Below are 20,620 nucleotides of genomic sequence, written 5' to 3' on the forward strand. Positions count from 1 at the left end.
AAGCAGGCAGATCTATGTGAGTTCGAGGCCAGTCTGGTCTACATCTGCTATTGTCCAGATATGACTGTTCTTTCCTCTTTTAAGCCTACCATCCCTACAACTACCAGAACTACCTTTGAAATAAAAATAAATCAATTTAAGATTAAAAAAAAAGTCAGGGCTAGAGAGACAGCTCGGTGGTTAAGAGCACTTGTTGCTCTTGCAGAGGACCTAAGTTCCATTCCCAGCACTCACATGGTGGCTCACTTCTCATAACTCCAGTTCCAGGAGACCAGCAATGTCTTCTGATGCCTCCGGCACCAGGCACACATGTGGTGCACAGACATCCATGCAGGCAAAACACTCATACACAACATATAAATCTAAAATGTTATAAAAAGCTTTTTTTTTTTTTTTTTTTTTGGTTTTTTGAGACAGGGTTTCTCTGTGTAGCTTTGCGCCTTTCCTGGAACTCGCTTTGTAGACCAGGCTGGTCTCGAACTCACAGAGATCCGCCTGGCTCTGCCTCCGAGTGCTGGGATTAAAGGCGTGCGCCACTACCGCCCGGCTAAAAAGATATTTTTAAAAAAGACTTTGGACTGTGTATGCGTAGGGTGGAAGGGTATTAGATAGTTATTGGATAATTCAACTTTTCTATTTCAAATTTTTGATAAAATATTCTCTAAAGCCGGATGTGTGCATGCCTGTGATCTTAGCACTTGGAAGGTGCTAGAGACAAGAAGATGAGGGGTTCAGACTCATCCTCAGCTACATATCCAGTTGGAGCAGCCTGGGCGATGTGATGCCCTGGTCTAAAACAGAAAACAGGCCACTGACACAGCCCAGTGGGTACGGAACTTGTCCTGAAGCCTGACACCCTAGAGTGGGGTCCCAGAACCCACATGGTGGAAGGAAAGTCCCAGCTCCGCAGAACTGCCCTCTGACCTCTGCACACTGTGGCACCAGCGTGCTCCAAAACATGCACAATAGTACTAATTTTTAGATGTTAAAAGCAAAAGAGAAAAGATTCCTTACAAAGTAATCTAAATATTTTAAAAATAACAGCTGAAGTCACTAAGACTCGCCTTCCAGGAATAGCTAACTGCCAACAGTGACCCAACAGCCCTCCAGCTATGTCCTTCCACACACCCTTCTCTTGACTGACTTCACTTAATATATGTTGGTAACGTTTCTAGATCGTCACAGTAGCTCACCCTACTTCTTGATAATAGTTACAGAGTCTGTCTTTCGTCAATATACCGTAACTTAATTAGCTAGTTCCTAGGAGATTCTGGTTGTTTACAGTTTTTCTCATGTCCAAGAAATACTACAGTGGGGCTAATGAGATGGCTCAGCAGGTAAAGGCACTTGCCACGACACTGAAGACCTGAGTTCAATCCCCAAGACCCACATCGTGGAAGGAAAGTACCAACTCCTGCACTCTGTCCTCTGATCTCCACATGCATACTAAATAAATACATAAATAGATAATGTAATTTCAATTTAAAAATATTATACTGCACTGACACATCTTTATTCATCTTTAGTCACTTGAGAGCGTTTCTGAGGGGTCGGTTCCTCGAGGTGGAATTAAGGAGTACTAGGGAAAGGAAGTTGCTCTCCAGACGGTGGTGCCGTGTGCAGTCACTTCATGTGCTCTCCCTGGTTGTGTTGGTTGTTGTTTTGTTTTGAGACAGGGCCTCTCTACATAGTCCTGGATGGCCTGGAACTCACTCTGTAGACCAGGCTGGCCTGGAACTCACAGAGACCCACTTCTGCCACTGGACCAAAGGTGTTGTTTGTAGTTTCCAGAATTTTCCTGTATCCAAGAGAGAACCGATACTTTCTCTTAGAGATACAATTTGGGTGTTTTTAAAAAGCTGTATTTGTCGCTGGGCAGTGGTGGCGCAAGCCTTTAATCCCAGCACTTGGGAGGCAGAGGCAGGCGGATCTCTCTGAGTTTGAGGCCAGCCTGGGCTACCAAGTGAGTCCCAGGAAAGGTGCAAAGCTACACAGAGAAACCCTGTCTCGAAAAACCAAAAAAAAGAAGCATCTCCTTGATCCAACTTGGACAGTTAAATAAATGTGTTCCCAGGTACCTCTCAGATGTTTGGGGCCTCATCATGTGGTCCTTGGTATTTTTAGAATCACGCTCTCCCTCTCACCTAGCAGAGAAAGCCTCTGCCTACTTAGCCTTTGTTGGTGTTGCGGGTATCCTGGGATTCTTGGACAGGTCACCTTCCCTGTCCCACAGATGAGGGACTGAGTACTGAAAATCCATGACTTCCCACTGTCTTGATGTTTTGTGCCTGCATTGGCCCATTTGCTTCAGGCACAGCCTTCTTTCTGTAGGTGCGATTATGAAATTGAGAGGCTGTGCGTAAGCAAAGCCAACAGCCACCCACAGTACTAGCACATGACATATATTCCCTCGGTCAATGCCGACTTCAGGTCTGCTGACCTTGTCCTGATGTCCTCCCCTAGTTCTTCCAGAAGGCAGCACTGAATGTGCGAGACAATGTCGGTGAAGAAGTGGACGCAGAGCAGCTGATTCAGGAGGCCTGCCGGAGCTGCCTGGAGCAGGTGAGGGCCAAGGGGTGTGGACAGGGTGTGTGTTCAGCCCTGTTTGACATGAGGAACTGTGTTTAGCAGACTGACAGACAAGCACAGAATGAAGCGGTGGTTCCCTGGGAAGCTGAGGAAGCTGACGGTCTAGGGTGGGTTCATTCTGGGAGCTGATACGCAGAGTAGTGACAGCAGTTGTGGACATTCTGGGAGCTGATACGCAGAATAGTGACAGTAGTTGTGGACATTCTTGTTTACTTGATGCCTGCTGAGAAGGTACTTCTTAAGTGTACACACGCGTGCACACACACACAGTGGGAACTGCGTGTGGTGATGGTATAAAACGGTCATAGTCATTTCATACACATTGTACCCCTCATGTATGTAACATCTGTTCATCAGTTTTACCACAATAAAGCTAGAAAAAAATTTAAAAGGCAAACCAGAGCCAATAAGATGCTTGCCCCCAAGCAACATGACCTGAGTTTAATTTCCCAGAACCCACTTCTGGAAGTTGTCCTCTGACCTACACATGAATACCCACACACATACACACACACAGTAAGTAAATAAACATTTTTTAAAAAGGCAAGCCAGGAAAACAAGTTGTAATTCATGATGCACCTCGCCTCTGCAAGTGGTTGGTGGGGCCCTTAAAGTAGTCTTAGTCCCTTCAGGGCCTGTGGGATCTAGGACCCTTTGCACCTTCGGTATCTCAGGTGTGGTCAGGAGAGCTGACATCAGTTCTATAAATGACTGGATTCCAAGACACTAGAGAACCTGTTCATCTGTGTCAGCTGCTGCTATTAATAGGGATTGTCAGCATGGACCACATGCTTTGCTTGACTGTGAAAGACAAGCTACTCGGAACCTCAGAAAGGAGCAAAGCCACTGCCTGGACCTGAGCTCTGGAAGGGCACAGCTCTACCCTGCAGAACAGTGAAAACAGACCTGCCTCTCAGAGACTGAAGTCTAAGCTACCAAATTCCTGAGAAGCTAGCTTCTTTACCCCGAAAAGGAGTGTTGAATATGAGCAATTGTAACAGTTGCTAACAACAGACATTTGCTAATAGTGTTTTCATAAGGTTGAGCCAAAGCAGTACTAAATTGAGAAGATCTTCACTTATGTGGCTCTCAAATCCCTCTCGTGTGTGTGTGTGTGTGTGTGTGTGTGTGTGTGTGTGTGTGTGTGTGTATTCCATGGCAAGTGCTGAGTGCATGTGCACATGATCACATGATCCATGGCAAGTACATAGAGTCAGAAGGCAGTTTTCTGAAGTTCTTCCTTCCACCAGGTGAATCCTGAGCATGAACTCACTCAGCTCATGAGGTTGGCAGCAAGTGCATTTACCTCCTGGGCTCTCACTGGTCCCCATCTTTTTATTTATCTCTCCACTTGGTATTTATTGAGGAACTACTTTGTGCGTCTTAGTGTCAGGCCCCAGCAGTGTGCAGAATGGGCACAGTCCTTCCCCTTGCTAGTACTTGACAAATGGTTGTCTGGTGAGAGTACTGGATGAGGAGTCCAGGGGCAGAGGGGTCTAGTGTATCGAAGAGTGGGGGCGGCAGGTGAGGAGTCCAGGGGCAGAGGGGTCTAGTGTATCGAAGAGTGGGGGCGGCAGGTGAGGAGTCCAGGGGCAGAGGGGTCTAGTGTATCGAAGGCGCAGGGGTGGCAGGTGTTGCTAGTTTCACGGGGTAGAGCTGGGGTACATGAGTGGCTGCAGACGTAGGCAGAGCACTCAAGCCCAGTGGAAGATGTGGATGTGTGACCACAGGAGTGGCCTGAGGGGGTTGCATTTCGACCAGACTCTTCTGGAGTGTACCTCAGCAGCACGGTGCTGCCTGAGCTCCATCCCTAGCACTACAGAAGGAAAAAGAAAGACTGGAGGAGGACTTAGGAGACTCCTGAGGAGTTTAGATAAGAGGATAAGATGAAGGGCTGGGGGAGATGGCTCAGTGGGTAAGGCACTTCACAACAGCCTGACAACCTGAGTTCAACCCCCAAACCCAGCTAACGGGGAGAACCAACTCCACAAAGTTGCCCTCTGACCCACATGTGTGTTAAAGTATATATGCCTAAACACACACACAAATGATAAGAAAAACCAGGCTGGCCCCGAACTCACAGAGATCCACCTGCCTCTGCCTCCAGAGCACTGAGATTAAAGGCGTGTGCCACCACCGCCCAGCTGAAATAATTTTTTTTAAAAAGTGGTCATGATCCATATCATTGCATTGCTGCTTTCCAGTCTCCTGATGCGCATGTGTGCCACGCAGATCGGCCTAGCAGTGCTGAAGTGCTGAGAAGCACAGGCGTGGAACCCAGGAGGTTTGGATCACTTGGAGTCAGAGCAGAAGGCACAGGAAAGTTAGAACAAGTTCCTTCAGCATCTAAGCTTCATTTTTCTCGTCTCTGAAGCGGGAAATAGAGCCACTCCCTATCATCAGGGCTTTGCTGGGGCACTAGATGGAACACTGTGTTTAAACTCACAGCCCGGCACAGGCACAGGCAACACGAACATACAAGATGTTAACTACATTGCAGTTACAGTCATATCAGAAAGGATTCTTCCTCACAAAACCAGATGTGATGGCATATACATGTAGTACCAGGGCTCAGGAAATAGAGGCAGGAGGATCTCTGTGAGTTTGAGGCCAGCCTGGTGTACATAGTGAGTTCTAGACCAGCCTGGGCTACACAGTAAGATATTGTCTTTAAAAAAACAAAAATGGGCTGGAAAGATGGCTCAGCAGTTAAGAACCCTGGCTGCTCTTCAAGAGGTCCTGAGTTCAGTTCCCAGCACCTACATGGCAGCTCACAGCAGTCTATAACTGTAGTCCCATGGGATCCAATGCCCTCCTCTGGTGTGCAGACAAAACACCCACACACATTAAATAAACAAACAAACAAACAAATAAATAAATGGCTGGGCGTGGTGGTGTGCTCCTTTAATCCCAGCAGTCAGGATGCAGAGGCAGGTAGATGTCTGTGAGTTTGAGGCCAGCCTGGTCTACAGAGTGAGTTCCAGGACAGCCAGGGCTACACAGAGAGACCTTGTCTTGAAAAACCAAAAAAAAAAGAGAGAGAGAGAGAGAGAGAGAAGGAAAATTCTTCAGACTAAACATGATGATTACACTAGGATTGTTTTAGTTTGGTGGTGGTAGTAATTGGTTTTACATTATTGTCGCCACAGGAGGTCAGAGGACAGCCTGCAGTCAGTTCTCCTCTCCTTTGTGAGTTCCGAGGTGAACTCAGGTGGTCGGGTTGAATGGCAAGCACCCTTACCCACCGAGCCAGCTCCCCTGCCCAGCTTTAGCTTTGGTGGGTGGGTACTGGTGCACTTGCTTTGACTTCCTGTGCCCCATCTTGCCCTTTGCAGTGTGTTTCCTTTCGGGTTTCTTAGGGGGAAATGGCTGAACTCAGTGGCCAAGTGTTGCCTTGAGTTTTCTCTTAATTGTTTCGTTTTCTTCTAGAAGGTAGTTGCTTTTATTGTTCGTTTTATTTTTTTCAGGTAGCATATGTTCATTAAGAGATGTTTCTACATGCCTTTAATCTCAGTACTCAGGAAGCAGAGCCAGGCAGATGTTTATGTGTTTGAGACCAGCCTGGTTTATATAACAAGAGATGTTTGCAAGATGGTTAAGAGTATAGGCTACGCTGGGCATATTCCAAGCCTATAATCCCAGCAATGAGGAGACAGAGGCATGGCAATTTTAACCTGGAGGCCAGCCTGGCTAAGTCCCAGGTGAGCTTGGCTTCATGGAAAGACCCTGTCTCAAAACAAGGCTTGGCAAGATGGCTCAGTAATGAAAGGTACTTGCCCAAGCCTGACAACACATGATAAAGAAGACGACTGACAGCTGTAAGTTGTCCTCTGACTTCCACACATAACTCCGTTGCATGAAGACACACACACACAGAGTGAATTAATGTAACAAAAAGGAATGCAAACGTTTTCTTGCTTTAGACCACCCAGTACAAATCCATTGACTAGTTGTGTGACTAGGCACTCCCTCACTCACCTCACTTACTGTCTGCTCAGCCGTAAACAAAGGTCCTGTCTCCAAAGGCTGTGGGGATTAACTGTGTTGATGGCATTAACAGACTCAGGAAGAGCTCCCTACTGCATCGACTGATAGAGTAGATACTGTACTTGATCTTAGCCAGAAGACTGAGAAGCAATAACTTGCTGCATTAAGATGTAAAAGTAGAGGGTGGAGAGATGGCTCATGGCTCAGAGGTTAAGAGCACTGGCTGCTCTTACAGAGGACACAGGTTCAATTCCCAATATCTACATGGTAGCTCACAACTGTCTAGAACCTCAGCCCTAGGGAATTTGATACCCTCTTCTGGCCTCTTTGGGCATCAGGCATGGGTGTAGACATACATGCAGACAGACACCCATAAAAACAAATCTTTCTTTAAAAGAATGTGAAAGTATGGGGGTTGGGGAAATGGCACAGTGGTCAAGAGCACATACTGCTCTTATAGAGAACCTGAGTTCAATTCCCAGCACCCACATGGCAGCTCACAACCATCTGTAACTCTGGCTCTTATGGCATTCTTTCTCCCTGTTTGCCAAGGCAAGTCTTCTCTCCTTGGGGTTTTTCACCCCTCCCTGCCAGAACACACACACACACACACACACACACACACACACACACACACACACACACACACCTTTGGTTTTCTTAGACACTGCTTCACTGTTGCCCAGGCTGGCCTTGAACATGCAGCAATCCTCATGCCTCTACCTCCTGAGTGCTGATGTTAATATGCGCTGGCTGTTAGGCTGCGAGTCAGGTTCAGAGCCTCACATACACTGAGCACACTCCAGCCTTTGTTTACTAGCTCTTCAACAATGATCGTGACAAAAGATGGTAAGTAGGTGTCTCACCAGCTCCTTCCCCTTTCCTCCATGGTCAACAAGCAGAAACAGAATGTGTTCCATAGCCACTTTTTATAAATGGACACATGTGGTAAGGTTTTTCTGGCTTGTTCATCTTTGAACATAAATGTGAGTGTCCATGCCTTTGTGTTGATTGTGGGAAAGTTAACCATTCTGGAGTTGTGTTTACAAACTGCTGCACTTCCCCCCAAGCTAATGACTGGCAACACTGGTCTTTCCCTTTCAGGCAAAGCTGCTCTTTTCAGATGGAGAAAAAGTAATACCCAGATTGACCCATGAACTTCCAGGGATCAAGGTCAGAATCACTGTGCCCTAAGGCCTTGGGAGGGAGAGTCACCAGTGGGAGGCAGGTAAACTATGTGGACCCAGGAAATGTCACACCATCACAGGTAGGGCCAGGTCCCAAAGAACTTCTGAGAGCTGGGTCAGGTGTTAGCTAGAGGGTGGGGTCCAAGGGCCCTGCAGCTCCCAGGCACTGGCCTTATACTGACTCCTTCCATTTGTTCCCTTCAGCGTGGCCGGCAAGCAGAAGAGGAGTCCCACCGAGGAAGCCCTATTCCCAAAAAGGTAAGCAAGCATGTCCTTGGAGCTTACAGCTGGGAAAGGGCCCTTCTGTTCCAAAAGAAGGCTTGGGCTTTTCCAGGCATGGGGTGGCAAGGTGAAAAACAGTTGCTTTCCGGGGCACTCCCAAGGTCATTTGTTCTCTCTGGACAACAGTCTCCATTAACTGATCTAGCCCCATCACACTAGAGCAAGGATGCTACCCATGGTCAAGGCTCTACACTCTCTGGACAACTGTCTCCACTAACTGACTGGCCCAGCACACTAGAGCAGGGATGCTACCCATGGGTGAGGGTTCTGACAGCTCTTCTTTGTGCAGAGGAAAGGCCGGCCTCCTGGACACGTCCTGTCAAATGACCGGGCAGCTGCTGGCATGGTGTGAGTAGGGGCCACCAGTGCTGTAAGAGCTGAAGGGAACTGAGGGAGGGAGTGACCATGAGTGGGAAGAGACCAGAGGTGAAAGTGGTGGACGCAGGTCCATTGGTCTAAGGTATTGTGGGAGAGGGTTGCCCAATATAGGTTAGGGATGGGGCTGCGAGATGGAGTTGTTTTATGCTGCTTTTACAACCCAGAACAGTTCCAGCTTGATTCAATACCAGACCTGATTCATGTTTGAATGTTTAGAACTGGTCTAGGTACCAGCTCATAGCTAGTCTCTAAAGAACAGGGCAATTAGCAGATTATATACCCTAGTGGGGTATGGTAGTAGACTCCTGAGATCTCTGTACTTAGGAAGTGAAGGCAGGGTGGGCAGGAGTTACTGGTTATCCTCAGCTACATAGTGACTTAAAGGCTAGCCTGAACTACATGAGACACTCACAAAAAAAAAAAAGAGTCATAAAATTATTAAAAGGCAAAGCACTACTACAGATTGGTCATTATCAAAAAGCACTTTTAAATTCTATTTATAGAACATTTTAGATACATCACAAACTGAGTAGAAGATACAGAGCTATCTGAAACCCTCCCTGCCCCCTACATGAGTAAAGATTCTCCTTGACAACACCTGACACCCGAGTGGCACATTTGTCACAGTTGATGAATTTACCGTGTCTTAACGCCATCATCCAGCCTCTGGGCTACAGCAGGGTTCATTCCTGGTAGTGTGAGTCTGAGTTTGCACAAAGTTAGTGTGATCTGTATCCAATTACAGCATCCTTCCTGAAGCCTTTTTGTCCTGTCTTGGAGGCAGGGTCTTACTCTGTAGCCCTTTCTGATCTGGAACTCACTAAGTAGACCAGGCATTTTCATTCCTCTTGAACACAAAGTGGGCAGGGCAGCTGCTGCCCTTATCTCCTTCTGACAGATGAGAAAGCTGCAACTTGGAGAATCCTGGACTTGCCCATCACTAGGTTCTAAAGTGGTTTCTGGTCCAGGCTTTTTATAGATAGATATTTCTAATGAGTTGCCAGACAACAGTGCGTCATCCTCACCCCTAGTAAACTTCCAGGCTCTGTCCCTCCCTCCATCGCTTGGAGCATTCACCTGTCTTCTTTCCTCCCAAGCAGATGGAAACCAAAATCCTGTGAACCAGTTCGCCGAGAAGGCCCCAAGGTATGCTTGTCTGAGTGTGGCAGTGGTCAGGCTCTGGGCGCTGTGAGGTAACGAGGTCGGAGGTGATACATGATATGCTCACACCACTCCAGAGCCGTCTTCCCCATCTCTGCCTTTAGCCACCTTGGCCTCCAGACAGTATTCCAAGGATGAGCTGGAATTAGAAGCAAAATGAAGAGCTGGGCTTGGGATAGCTTGGTAATAAAACACTTTGCCTGGCATATGGAAGGCCCTAGGTTTAATCCCTAGCATGGCCAAGAAAAGAAAATATAGTTCTTTTTTGTTCTGCTCTATTTTTACCCGTTGCACACGTGTATGATATACTGTGAACAAGCCCCTCTCCATACTCTGCTACTTGGCCTTTCTCTGTCTGACCCTTCCCAGTAGCCCCTTTGTTCCCCTAAGCAGTTTCTCTTCTACATTCATGTCATTTATACATACGTGATTTTATGTATCTATATAAAATCTAGGAATTGCACATGAGAAGACATGCAGTATTATCTTGCTGAGACTGACTTAATTCATTTCATGTCATAAGCTGCAGCTGCATCATTTTCCTGCAGATGACATGACTTCATTTTTATTGGAATTAGAGGAAAACTAAAAAGCTGGGCTGGGGCTGGAGAGATGGCTCAGAGGTTAAGAGCACTGTCTGCTCTTCCAGAGGTCCTGAGTTCAATTCCCAGCAACCACATGGTGGCTCACAACCATCTGTAATGAGATCTGGTGCCCTCTTCTGGCCTGCAGGCATACATGCTGTATCGTGCTGTATACATAATCAATCAATCAATAAATCAATAAATAAATAAATAAGTCTTTAAAAAAAAAAAAAAAGCTGGGCTGGAGGCCTGACATGCATGAGGCCCAGAGCTGGATGTAAAAGTCAGCACAGTGCTGCACACCTATAATCCTAGCACGTGGGAGGCAGAGGCAGGGGAGCACTGCAAGTTCAAGGGGGAAACTAAGTCTCTGAGTGAGAGGGTCGAGTCTTCCCTTAGCCACTAGCACTACTTCGTATGTGAGGGCACCACCCAGAATCTCTTGTCTCTTGTCTCACTTACTCTCTGCGATGGTCTTAGAGATACAGATTGTGTTCCTGTTCTGGACCTCCGCTTCCTTTCCTGCCAACCCCGTGGGAAGAAGTGAGCTTGTTTTCTAGAGTTATCTCATCCTCCCAACAAACTTGAGGTTTGCTGAGTCATACAGCTAATGGGTGATAGAGCCAAGTCTCAGACCCAAAATCTGGTGACACCTTTAGCCTCTACTAACTCCAGGATATTTTTGCAATTCCTTTTATGATCAGAATTCTTTATTGAAATGTGGAAACCTAGTGAGGTAGGTAAAGATATCCCCTCTCCTTTTTAGAACTTTATTTAAAAAAAAAAAAAAGTTAGCTACTGTCTTAGTTATGGTGTCTATTGCTGTGGTAAAATGGCATGGCCAAAAGCAACCTGGGGAGGGTTAATTTCATCATACACTTCCACAACACAGTCTATCATCAAGGAGAAGTCAGGCCTCAAGGCAGGAACCCGGAGACAGGAACTGATGCAGAGGCCATGGAAAGGTGCTGCTTACTGGCTTGCTCCTTGTGGCCTGCTCAGACTGCTTTTTTTTTTTTTTAAGACAAGGTCTTATTGTGTAGGTCTGCCTGTCTGGGAACTCACTATATAGACTAGGCTGGCCTCAAACTCACAAATTGCCACCTGCTTCTGCCTCCTAAATACTGGGATTAAAGGCATAAGCCACCATGCCTGTCAGCCTGCTTTCTTGTAGCACCTCGGACCACCTGCTCAGGGACAGCAGCACCCACAATAGGCTGGGCCCTCCCACATAAATCACTATTAAGAAAATGCTCTAATAGGCAGATAGGGGCGTTTTCTCAGTTAAAGAGTCCCTCTACCCAAAAGACTCTAACCTATGTCAAGTTGACATTATCTAGCCAACACAGCCATCTCATATAGCCCTTTACTTCCCTATAGTTGTCATGAATTTTCTTCTAAAATCTTCAAGAAATTTCTAGAACTCTGAAACTTAGAGCTGCTGATTCTACATTCTCCCGAATCTTTCTGTTCTCTTTAAGCCCCCCTTCTTGGTCCTAAGAGGAGCTCTTCCTCAGCATGACCTATATAATAGGCATCCCCAGAACTGTCTCCCTAGCCCACTTCACCTAAAGCTGCTCTGTATGACGTATGTTTATTTATTGAGTGTGCACACAGATGATCATGTGGAAGTTAGAGGACATCCCAAGGGAGTTGGTTCTCTCCTTCCACTCTGTGGGTCTTGGGGATCAAACTCAGGTCATCAGACTCGGAGCAGGTGCTTTTACCCAGTGAGCCCTCTCACTGGCTCTCTGTCTTTTTTATTTTAGTATAAATTTTTATGTGTATGTACATGGATGCACATGAAGGTCAGAAGAGGGTGTTATATTCCCTTGAAGCTGGAATTATACGTGATTGTGAGCTGCTTGATATGAGTGATGGGATTCTAACTTTGGTCCTCTGCAAAAGTAGCAAGTGCTCTTAACCCCTGAGCCATCTCTCCAGGTGGGCACGGGGATCTTAATCATCCACACTTGTGATTTCAGGTCTTATATCTCCCAAGTCTCTTTGTCCTTCTCATACCTGTCTGCTTAAACCTTGTGTATCTTCCTGTCTGCTAGTCCTCTCTGCCTGAAGTTGCATGGGCGTGTCAAACACAGCTTATCTAGGAAGCAAGGGCAATCTGGCTACAACATATGTCACCCCATTGGTCACTGGAGTTAAGGTGATCTGGCAGGCTAGGCAAATGGCCTGTACCATGCTCACCACTCCATGTGCACCCCTCCTGAAGCTGCACTCTCATTCCAAGAGGACAATCTTCCTTGGCAGAGGAAGGTCATTCAGTAGCTATGCCCCCCACAAGGTCTCAAATACAGCAGATCCAAAATTGTAATAAGAGGGGCTGGAGCGATGGCTCAGCAGTTAAGAGCACTGGCTGCTCTTCCAGAGAACCTGAGTTCAATTCCCAGCACCCACACAACAGCTCACAGCTATCTGTAACTCCAATTCTAGGGATCCAACACCCTCACACAGACAAATATGCACATTAAATAAATTAATAATAATAATAATAAAAGAAAAAAATTGTAATGAGGATCTTTCCTCAAAAACAGTTTTTGTTGTTGTTTTGTTATTTTGAGATAGGATCTCACTGTAGCCCAGGCTGGCTTTGAACTCAGGATCCCTCTCAGCCTCACCAGTTCTGGGCCTATAGATGTGTACTACCATGACAGGCTCCACTTTTTGTGGTGATGATTGTGCTAGGGATTGAACATAGGGCCTTGTATATGCTAGGTGAACGGTCCTCTGCTAAGTTACACCCCAGCCCACTCTCCAAATCTTGTTTCCTATTCCTTGTCTTGGCCATCTTTGCCTGCTGTCTTCCCTCTTTGCACGCAGTCAAGCCTTCCCCTGTGGATGTACTCCAGTCCCTGTCCCCTCTCCTCCTTACTGTTGCCGAAGCTCAGGCCCCTGATTACTGGAAGTTCTGACTTGTCCCAGCAGCACTCCTGTCCATCCTCCACACTGCTGAAAGAGTGACCTGTCAGGAAAGGACACCGGGCTCTCACTTTGAGTGGTTCCCTGTGGGCTCTGGATCATACGACACAAACATCAGTGTGGCCGAGGGCCTCCAGTTCTCTGGGCTTCTCTCTCTAGCCTCTTTGGTTGCCGCTCACTTCTCCTTCAGACACAGAAAGTACAGTCTCTCCAGTATTCCAAACTGACACTCATCAGCGTTTTATGTACCACACTCTGTCTAGGGTGCCTCCTTCCTCCCACTACCTGTTTGATTTGCACTCACCCTCGCAGAAGTAACTTCAGGCATTATCTCTTCAAGAGAGACTTTGTGGCTCTTCCATCCGTCCCTTTGACACTTCTCATGGCCTGCACCCAGCCACGTCATGGCCCCATGAGATAGTGTTCTTTCAGTCTATGTGTCTGGGACTCCTGGGGAACAGTCTGTATCTTAACTCCTCTCTATCCTAACGTAGTTTAAGTACTCTATTTCCTGTGTAAGCTGTTGACAGTGGACAGGGAGGGAGGAGGGAAGGATGTGAGGGGTGGTTCTGCCCTGCCCCTCACATTAAACCCCACTTCGCTGTCCTGTTTCTTTCAGTGGGACCCAGCTCGGCTGAATGAATCTACCACCTTTGTTTTGGGGTCTCGAGCCAACAAGTAAGTGTGAGACCCTCAGTACTAATGGGGAGGGATTAGCTCAAGGATCCATTAATAGGATCTGTACCTGCTACCACTCATCTTTCATTTTCCAGGGCCTTAGGGATGGGAGGCACCAGAGGGAGAATCTACATCAAGCACCCACACCTTTTTAAGGTAGGACAGAGGCCTAACACTGCATGGTTGTAGATGGCTTAGAAACCGCAAGGGTCAGAGAAGCATGGACATACACTGGCCTGGCAGTCAAAACATCTGGGTTCTAGTTCCCTTTAGCCATCTCCTGTACCTTTTGCCCAGCTGTGCCAAGCCCAGTTTGGAGAGCTCCCTCACCTGATTGATGAGATTATCCCTGAAATAGTAGTATAGCCTGCACTCCAGTACTGAAGCTAAGGCTGGGAACACAGGCATGATCCACTCTGCCCGACTTCTTTTCTACTTTTAGTTTTTTGTAGGGTTTTGTTTTGTTTTGTTTGTTTTTCAAGATAGGGTTTCTCTATGTAGACCTGTCTGTCCACTTGTCCTGGAACTGGCTCTGTAGACCAGGCTAGCCTCAAATTCAGAGACCCTTCTGCCTTCGCCATTTGAGTGCTGGGACTAAAGGTATGCACTCACATCTGGCCTTGCTTTTAGTTTTTTAATCATGGAAATATAGACCTCTCTCACCTGGTATGATGATACATATACATCTGTAATCCTAGCACATAGGAGGCAGAGGCAGCAGGATCAGGAGTCCAAGGTCATGCTCTGCTACAAGCATTGGGCAAATATGTATTGAGTGCATATTAAGTGCTGAACACTCACACAATGCTGGACATAAAGCAATGAGTGGAATAGAACCAGGGTGGTAGCCCTGTCTCAAAAAGGGGGAACAAGAAAATAGTGAATCTGGTAGCACATGCCTATAGTCCCAGCCCTTGGGAAGAGGCAGCAGGAGATTCAGGCCAGCCTCAGCTACCTAGTGACGTGGAGGCCAGCCTGAGCTGCATGGGACCCAGTCTCAAAAAAAAAAAAAAAAAAAAAAAAAAATTGTTTGTTTTGTTTTTTGAAGCAGGGTTTCTCTGTGTAGTCCTGACTGTCCTGGAGCTCACTATGTAGACCAGGCCGGCCTCTAACTTACAAAGGTCCTCCTGCCTCTGCTTCCTGATTGCTGGGGATTAAAGGCGTGTGCCCCCACCACCCAGTTAAAGATTTAAAAAAAAAAAGACAGAAGGATGAGACTAGGAAGCCTAAATTACTTACTGACTGGCATGGGGGTGTTTGTTGTTGAGGCAGGGTTTCTCTGTGTAGCCCTGGCTGTCCTGGAACTCACTCTGTAGACCAGGCTGGCCCCAAATTCACAAAGAGCCACCTGTCTCGAGTGCTGGGATTAAAGGTGTGTGCCACCAGCACCTGACAACTGACTGGTATTTTTACAGAAAGACTTGTTGTCAATCTGATAGATGACATTTTAGTAGCTTATCTGTGCTAGAAGAGCTCTCACTCATCTTACTTTTAACAACGGTATAGAATGTATAGGACTTTTTCCAGACTTTTTCCATAGGTCTTATGTTGTCCAGGCACTTGAGAGGCAGAGGCAAAAGAATTGCCATAAATTCTTGGCTAACCTGGGCCATCTAGCAAGACCCCGCCTCCAAGCAAGCAGCCACCTAGCTGAGATCCCCACCTCTCTGTTTCAACAACCTGCCCGCTTTATGACCTAGCTCTTTGGAGCACTTGTGTGTCACACACTGCATTTACCACTTTGTACTATCATTTCTTCCTAAGAAGAACCCTGTTTTTTGTTTGTTTGTTTGTTTTTGTTTTGTTTGTTTGGGTTTTTTTTGTTGTTGTTTTTTTCGAGACAGGGTTTCTCTGTGTAGCTTTGCGCCTTTCCTGGAACTCACTTGGTAGCCCAGGCTGGCCTCGAACTCACAGAGATCCGCCTGGCTCTGCCTCCCAAGTGCTGGGATTAAAGGCGTGCCCCACCACCGCCAGGCAAGAACCCTGTTTTTAAAAAAAAGAAAGAGCCGGCGGTGGTGGGGCACGCCTTTAATCCCAGCACTTGGGAGGCAGAGCCAGGGGGATCTCTGTGAGTTCGAGGCCAGCTTGGGCTACCAAGTGAGTTCCAGGAAAGGCGCAAAGCTACACAGAGAAACCCTGTCTCAAAAAACCAAAAAAAAAAAGAAAGAAAGAAAGAAAATCCAGGTGTGGTGGCACACACCTTTAATCCCAGGAGGCAGATGTACATGAGTCTACGGAGTAGGGTCTAGGACAGCCAGAGCTACACAGAGAAACCCTGTCGGGGAAAAAAAAAAAAAAAAAACAAAAAGAACCCTGTAAAATAAATACTGGCTCTCTCTTGACAAGGTCTTAGTTAGCCCAGGCTGACTTTAAATTCACCATAAATTTGAGGGTGACCTTGAACTCCAGATCCTCCTACCTCCACCTAGTACTGGGATTACAGGCATTGTGGTGATTTGAAAGAAAATGGCCCCCAAAGGGAGCAGCACTATTAGGAGATGTGGCCTTGTTGGGGCAAGTGTGTCACTGTGGATGTGGGCTTTGAGGTTTTATATATGCTCAAACCACACCCAGTAAGACAGTTGACTTCCTGTTGCCTTTGGGTCAAGATGTAAGGACACTCAGCTCTAGCACCATGTCTGCCTACACGCTGCTTTGCTTCCTGCCATAGTGATAATGGTCTAAGCCTCTGAACTGTAAGGAGCCACCCCAATTAAATGTTTTCCTTCCTAAGAGTTGCCATGGTCATGGTATCTTTTCTTTTCTTTTTTCTTTTTTTTTGGTTTTTCGAGACAGGGTTTCTCTGTGTAGCTTTGTGCCTTTCCTGGGATTCACTTGGTAGCCCAGGCTGACCTCGAACTCACAGAGATCTGCCTGGCTCTGCCTCCCGAGTGCTGGGATTAAAGGCGTGCGCTACCACCGCCCGGCCATGGTATCTTTTCATAGCCATGGAACCCTAGCTAAGACAGCCATGCTTGGTTGTATTACTTTCCATTTTACAAATGAGGAAACTGAGGCCGGGCAGTGGTAGTGCATGCCTTTAATCCCAGCACTCGAGAGGCAGAGCCAGGCGGATCTCTGTGAGTTCAAGGCCAGCCTGGTGTACGGAGCGAGATCCAGGACAAGCACCAGCACTACACAGAGAAACCGTGTCTCAAAACAAAAGACAAATGAGGAAACTGAGTCTGGAGGAAGTTACCACCCAGACTTCTATCATCTACAAAGTGGTGAGAAGTTTAATTTAAACCTTGTTTGTCTTTGTCAAACTCTAGAATCAGGTGGTTTACATGAGGCTATTTCTTGCCTTTTGTTTTAGGAAATATGGTCCTACCAGGTATTAGTTTTTTGTTTTTTTTTTTTTTTGTTTTTTTTTTGTTTTTTTTTTTTTTTAAGATTTATTTATTTACTATGTATACAGCATGTATGACTGCAGGCCAGAAGAGGGCACCAGATCTCATTACAGATGGTTGTGAGCCACCATGTGGTTGCTGGGAATTGAACTCAGGACCTCTGGAAGAGCAGTCAGTGCTCTTAACCTCTGAGCCATCTCTCCAGCCCCCCTACCAGGTATTAGTACATGCTCAAGTCCCAGGACTTAGAGGCAGAGCCAGGGAGATCCAGAGTTAATCCTAGCCCAGGCTACATAGTGATACCCTGTCAGAAAGAAAGAAAATACTGACCCCATAATAACTACAGGTGTTATAAGGCACTTGTGATCGTTTTAAACAGGCTCTAAAATAACTGTCACTTGTTTCCAGGGATGCTGTTTTAAGAAAGGAGACTGTCTTAGTTAGGGTTTCTATTGCTGTGAGGAGACCATGACCACAGCAACTCTTATAAAGAAAAAACATTTAATTGGGGCTGGATTATAGTTCAGAGGTTTAGTCCATTATCGTCATGGTGCAACATGGCGGCATGCAGGCAGACATGGTGCTGGAGAAGGAGCTGAGAGTCCTGTATCTTGACCCACAGGCAACAGGAAGTGGTTGGCAATCCTGGGCATGGCTTAAGCCTATATGAGACCTCAAAGCCCACCTCCACAGTGACACACTTCCTCCAACAAGGCCACACCTCCCAATAGTGCCACTCCCTATGTGGGGGCCAATTATATTTAAACTATCTCAGGGACTTGAGAGAGAATGGACACGTACCCAATCTCTAACAACTAGTTTGCAACCCCTGGCTTTCTGGGCTTGGCTCAGCCTGCTCTCTAGAGATTTATGAGCCCTTGGGCATACACACCTGTCTAGGACAGGGTCCCTATATTGGTTGGAAAGAAAATGGTCCCTAAAGGTGGTGGCACTATTAGGAGGTGTGGCCTTGTCAGAGGAATTGTGTCACTATGTGGGCAGGCTTTGAGGCCTCTTTGCTCAAGCTTCCCTCAGTGTGACTGTCAGTCAACTTCTGTTGCCTGCAAGATGTAGGACTCTCAACTCCAGCACCACAGCTGCCTGCATGCCGCCATATTCCCGGTCATAATTATGGACTGAACCTTTGAAAGTGTGAGCAAGCCACCCCAATTAAATGTTTTCTTTGTAAGAGCTTCCATGGTCGTGGTGTCTCTGCACATCAATACATCAATAAAAACCCTAGTTAAGACAGTCCCGTTGGAAGAACTAGCAAAGGGCCAAGAGCTAATGTGTCCCCGCTAACTTTATCCCTCACAGTATGCAGCAGATCCTCAGGACAAGCACTGGCTAGCCGAGCAGCACCATATGAGAGCCACAGGCGGAAAGATGGTGAGCACTCTCTTCACATGTACCACTGCCAAAGACCCAGCCAACCCAGGAACCACGAGTCCAGCTCCTGGCCACAGCTTGTCTCCAAATTTGATAGACTCCCTAAGAGCAAAAAGTATGGAAAGGGAGATCTGTGAAGCCTTCTCCATGCTGAAGAGCAGACTGAGAGTCCTGTTCCTAGGGCACCTGCTCTCCCTCTCACCCTCTCATCTACTCCAGCAAGATTTCAGTCAGATCAGATGCCCATAGGAAAGACTGTTTACAAGACTTTTCAAGACAGGGTTTCTCTGTGTAGCCCTGGCTGTCCTGGAACTTGCTCTCGAGACCAGGCTCGCAGATCCCACCTGCCTCTGCCTCCTGAGTGCTGAAATTAAAGGTGAGCGTCACCACTGCTAGGCTTTGTCTCCAATTTTTAAAATAGTTTTTTTTGTTTTTGTCTTGTTTTATTTTTTCCCAGAAGGACAGGAGTGGTGTGCCACACTTGGAATCCCAGCACTTGAGAAGTAGAGGCAGAGTCAGGAGTTTAAAACCAGCCTCTGTTATCTGACAAGTTTGGAGGCTAGCCTGGGCTACGTGAAACCATATCTCAAAAAAGCAATTAAAGGAGATGAGGCAGGCTGCTGGGGATATGGCTCAGGGGTAGAGTGCTTGCCTGGTTTGTGTGTGTGAGAGACACCCAGTTTAATCCCCGATACTAATTTAAAACTTTTTGATCCCATTATTTAGTGTGTGTTTTGTCTGTCTATGTATGTGGCACACGCTATAATCCCAGCACTTTCGAGGATAAAGCAGGAGTACTGCAGTGAGTTCAAGGCCAGCCTGGGCTACAAGAGTTCCAGGTCAATCCCAGCCACAGAAACAAAAACAGATACTGTAATGTGAGCGCAAGGAACAGAGGCTGTAGCACTGTGTGGACCTGGGAGACTCAGTGCTACAGCTCTGCACAGCAGCCTGCTGACCCAAGTGCCAGGGAACGCCACTTCCTCCTGTCTCCTCCGTGTTCTGCCAGCTCTCACCGTTTGTCATAAACCACATCAAGTCGTGTGTGTGTGTGTGTGTGTGTGTGTGTATGGAGAGAGAGGGAGAGGGAGAGGGAGAGGGAGAGCGAGCGCCATAAATAACTTAATCACCAAAGCCAGGCTCCATGACACATGCCTGAAATCCAGCTACTCAGGAGACTGAGGAGGCAGGGTCCATTTTGAGTCATGAAGTTCAGGGATAGCCTGAGTAACTTATTTTCCTTCGTCACTGGTATCTACTCCTCCCCTGTAAAGTTTCTGTTGGAGTAAAATGCTCTCAAGGAGCCATCCCCCAGTGTCTTCCTCCATACTCTTCCCAGGCAAGCTGTAAGAGTCAGCCTAGTAGCAGGCCTCACACATTAATAGAGTGCTTCTGAATTGGTGGGAAATGCCTCAGAGGCCTTAATGACTCTTCCTCACCTCCAGGCCTACCTTCTCATTGAGGAGGACATTCGAGACTTGGCTGCCAGTGATGACTACAGGTAAAACGGGAGGGGCCCTTCCTTATCCTCCCATCCGCCCCAGTGGGCACGGATGAGGCCATCACCCTCCCTTTAACACCTCTCCATGTCTCTCCCAGGGGATGCTTGGACCTGAAGTTGGAGGAGCTGAAATCGTTTGTCCTGCCATCCTGGATGGTTGAGAAGATGCGGAAGTACATGGAGACACTACGGACTGAAAATGAGCATCGAGCTGCTGAAGCTCCGCCCCAGACCTGAGCCTGGTGTTCTGGTTACACTTGGCAGCCTGCCTCCAAGACCCTCTTTCCCCGACCGGCTGAGGCCATCTGGGGACTGGGTCTCGTTGGATCTTAGCAGCATTAAGCTGTCCATGACCTAGTTTGTAGTGACTCACTGCAGAGCACCCAGACTGGCATGTGGTTCTATGTTTTTAAAGTTATTGGACTAAGAAGCAATTAAACAGTTTGTAATAAACACAGACGGTGAGCTGCTGTAATAACTGCCTTGTGGGGGCTGATGGAACAAAGGCTGAAGTACTAGGCACACCAGAAAAGGAGCACCTGCCAGGCTCCCCTGCCCTTGTTCAATTAGGAATGTTGCAGTGTGCCGTCTAGCCCC

At 47.1% G+C, this 20,620-nt stretch overlaps 1 protein-coding gene across 3 annotated transcripts in view; it reads left to right on the top strand.

The window, feature by feature from the left end:
* Dnttip1 (deoxynucleotidyltransferase terminal interacting protein 1) overlaps nucleotides 1-20,480 on the top strand; it is a 22,715-nt gene extending 2,235 nt beyond the window's left edge. For all 3 annotated transcript variants that reach the window (XM_059261894.1, XM_059261896.1, XM_059261895.1), the window contains exons 4-13: nucleotides 2,464-2,562; nucleotides 7,681-7,749; nucleotides 7,968-8,021; nucleotides 8,335-8,393; nucleotides 9,524-9,569; nucleotides 13,725-13,783; nucleotides 13,879-13,939; nucleotides 18,451-18,522; nucleotides 19,968-20,023; nucleotides 20,122-20,480. In XM_059261894.1, the coding sequence (XP_059117877.1) occupies nucleotides 2,464-2,562; nucleotides 7,681-7,749; nucleotides 7,968-8,021; nucleotides 8,335-8,393; nucleotides 9,524-9,569; nucleotides 13,725-13,783; nucleotides 13,879-13,939; nucleotides 18,451-18,522; nucleotides 19,968-20,023; nucleotides 20,122-20,260 (714 nt within the window). In that variant the 3' untranslated portion in view covers nucleotides 20,261-20,480. The remainder of the gene's footprint in view (nucleotides 1-2,463; nucleotides 2,563-7,680; nucleotides 7,750-7,967; nucleotides 8,022-8,334; nucleotides 8,394-9,523; nucleotides 9,570-13,724; nucleotides 13,784-13,878; nucleotides 13,940-18,450; nucleotides 18,523-19,967; nucleotides 20,024-20,121) is intronic.
* Nucleotides 20,481-20,620: the final 140 nt, after the last annotated feature.

The sequence above is a fragment of the Peromyscus eremicus genome, chromosome 4, assembly GCF_949786415.1.
Source record: "Peromyscus eremicus chromosome 4, PerEre_H2_v1, whole genome shotgun sequence".
NCBI lineage: Eukaryota > Metazoa > Chordata > Mammalia > Rodentia > Cricetidae > Peromyscus > Peromyscus eremicus.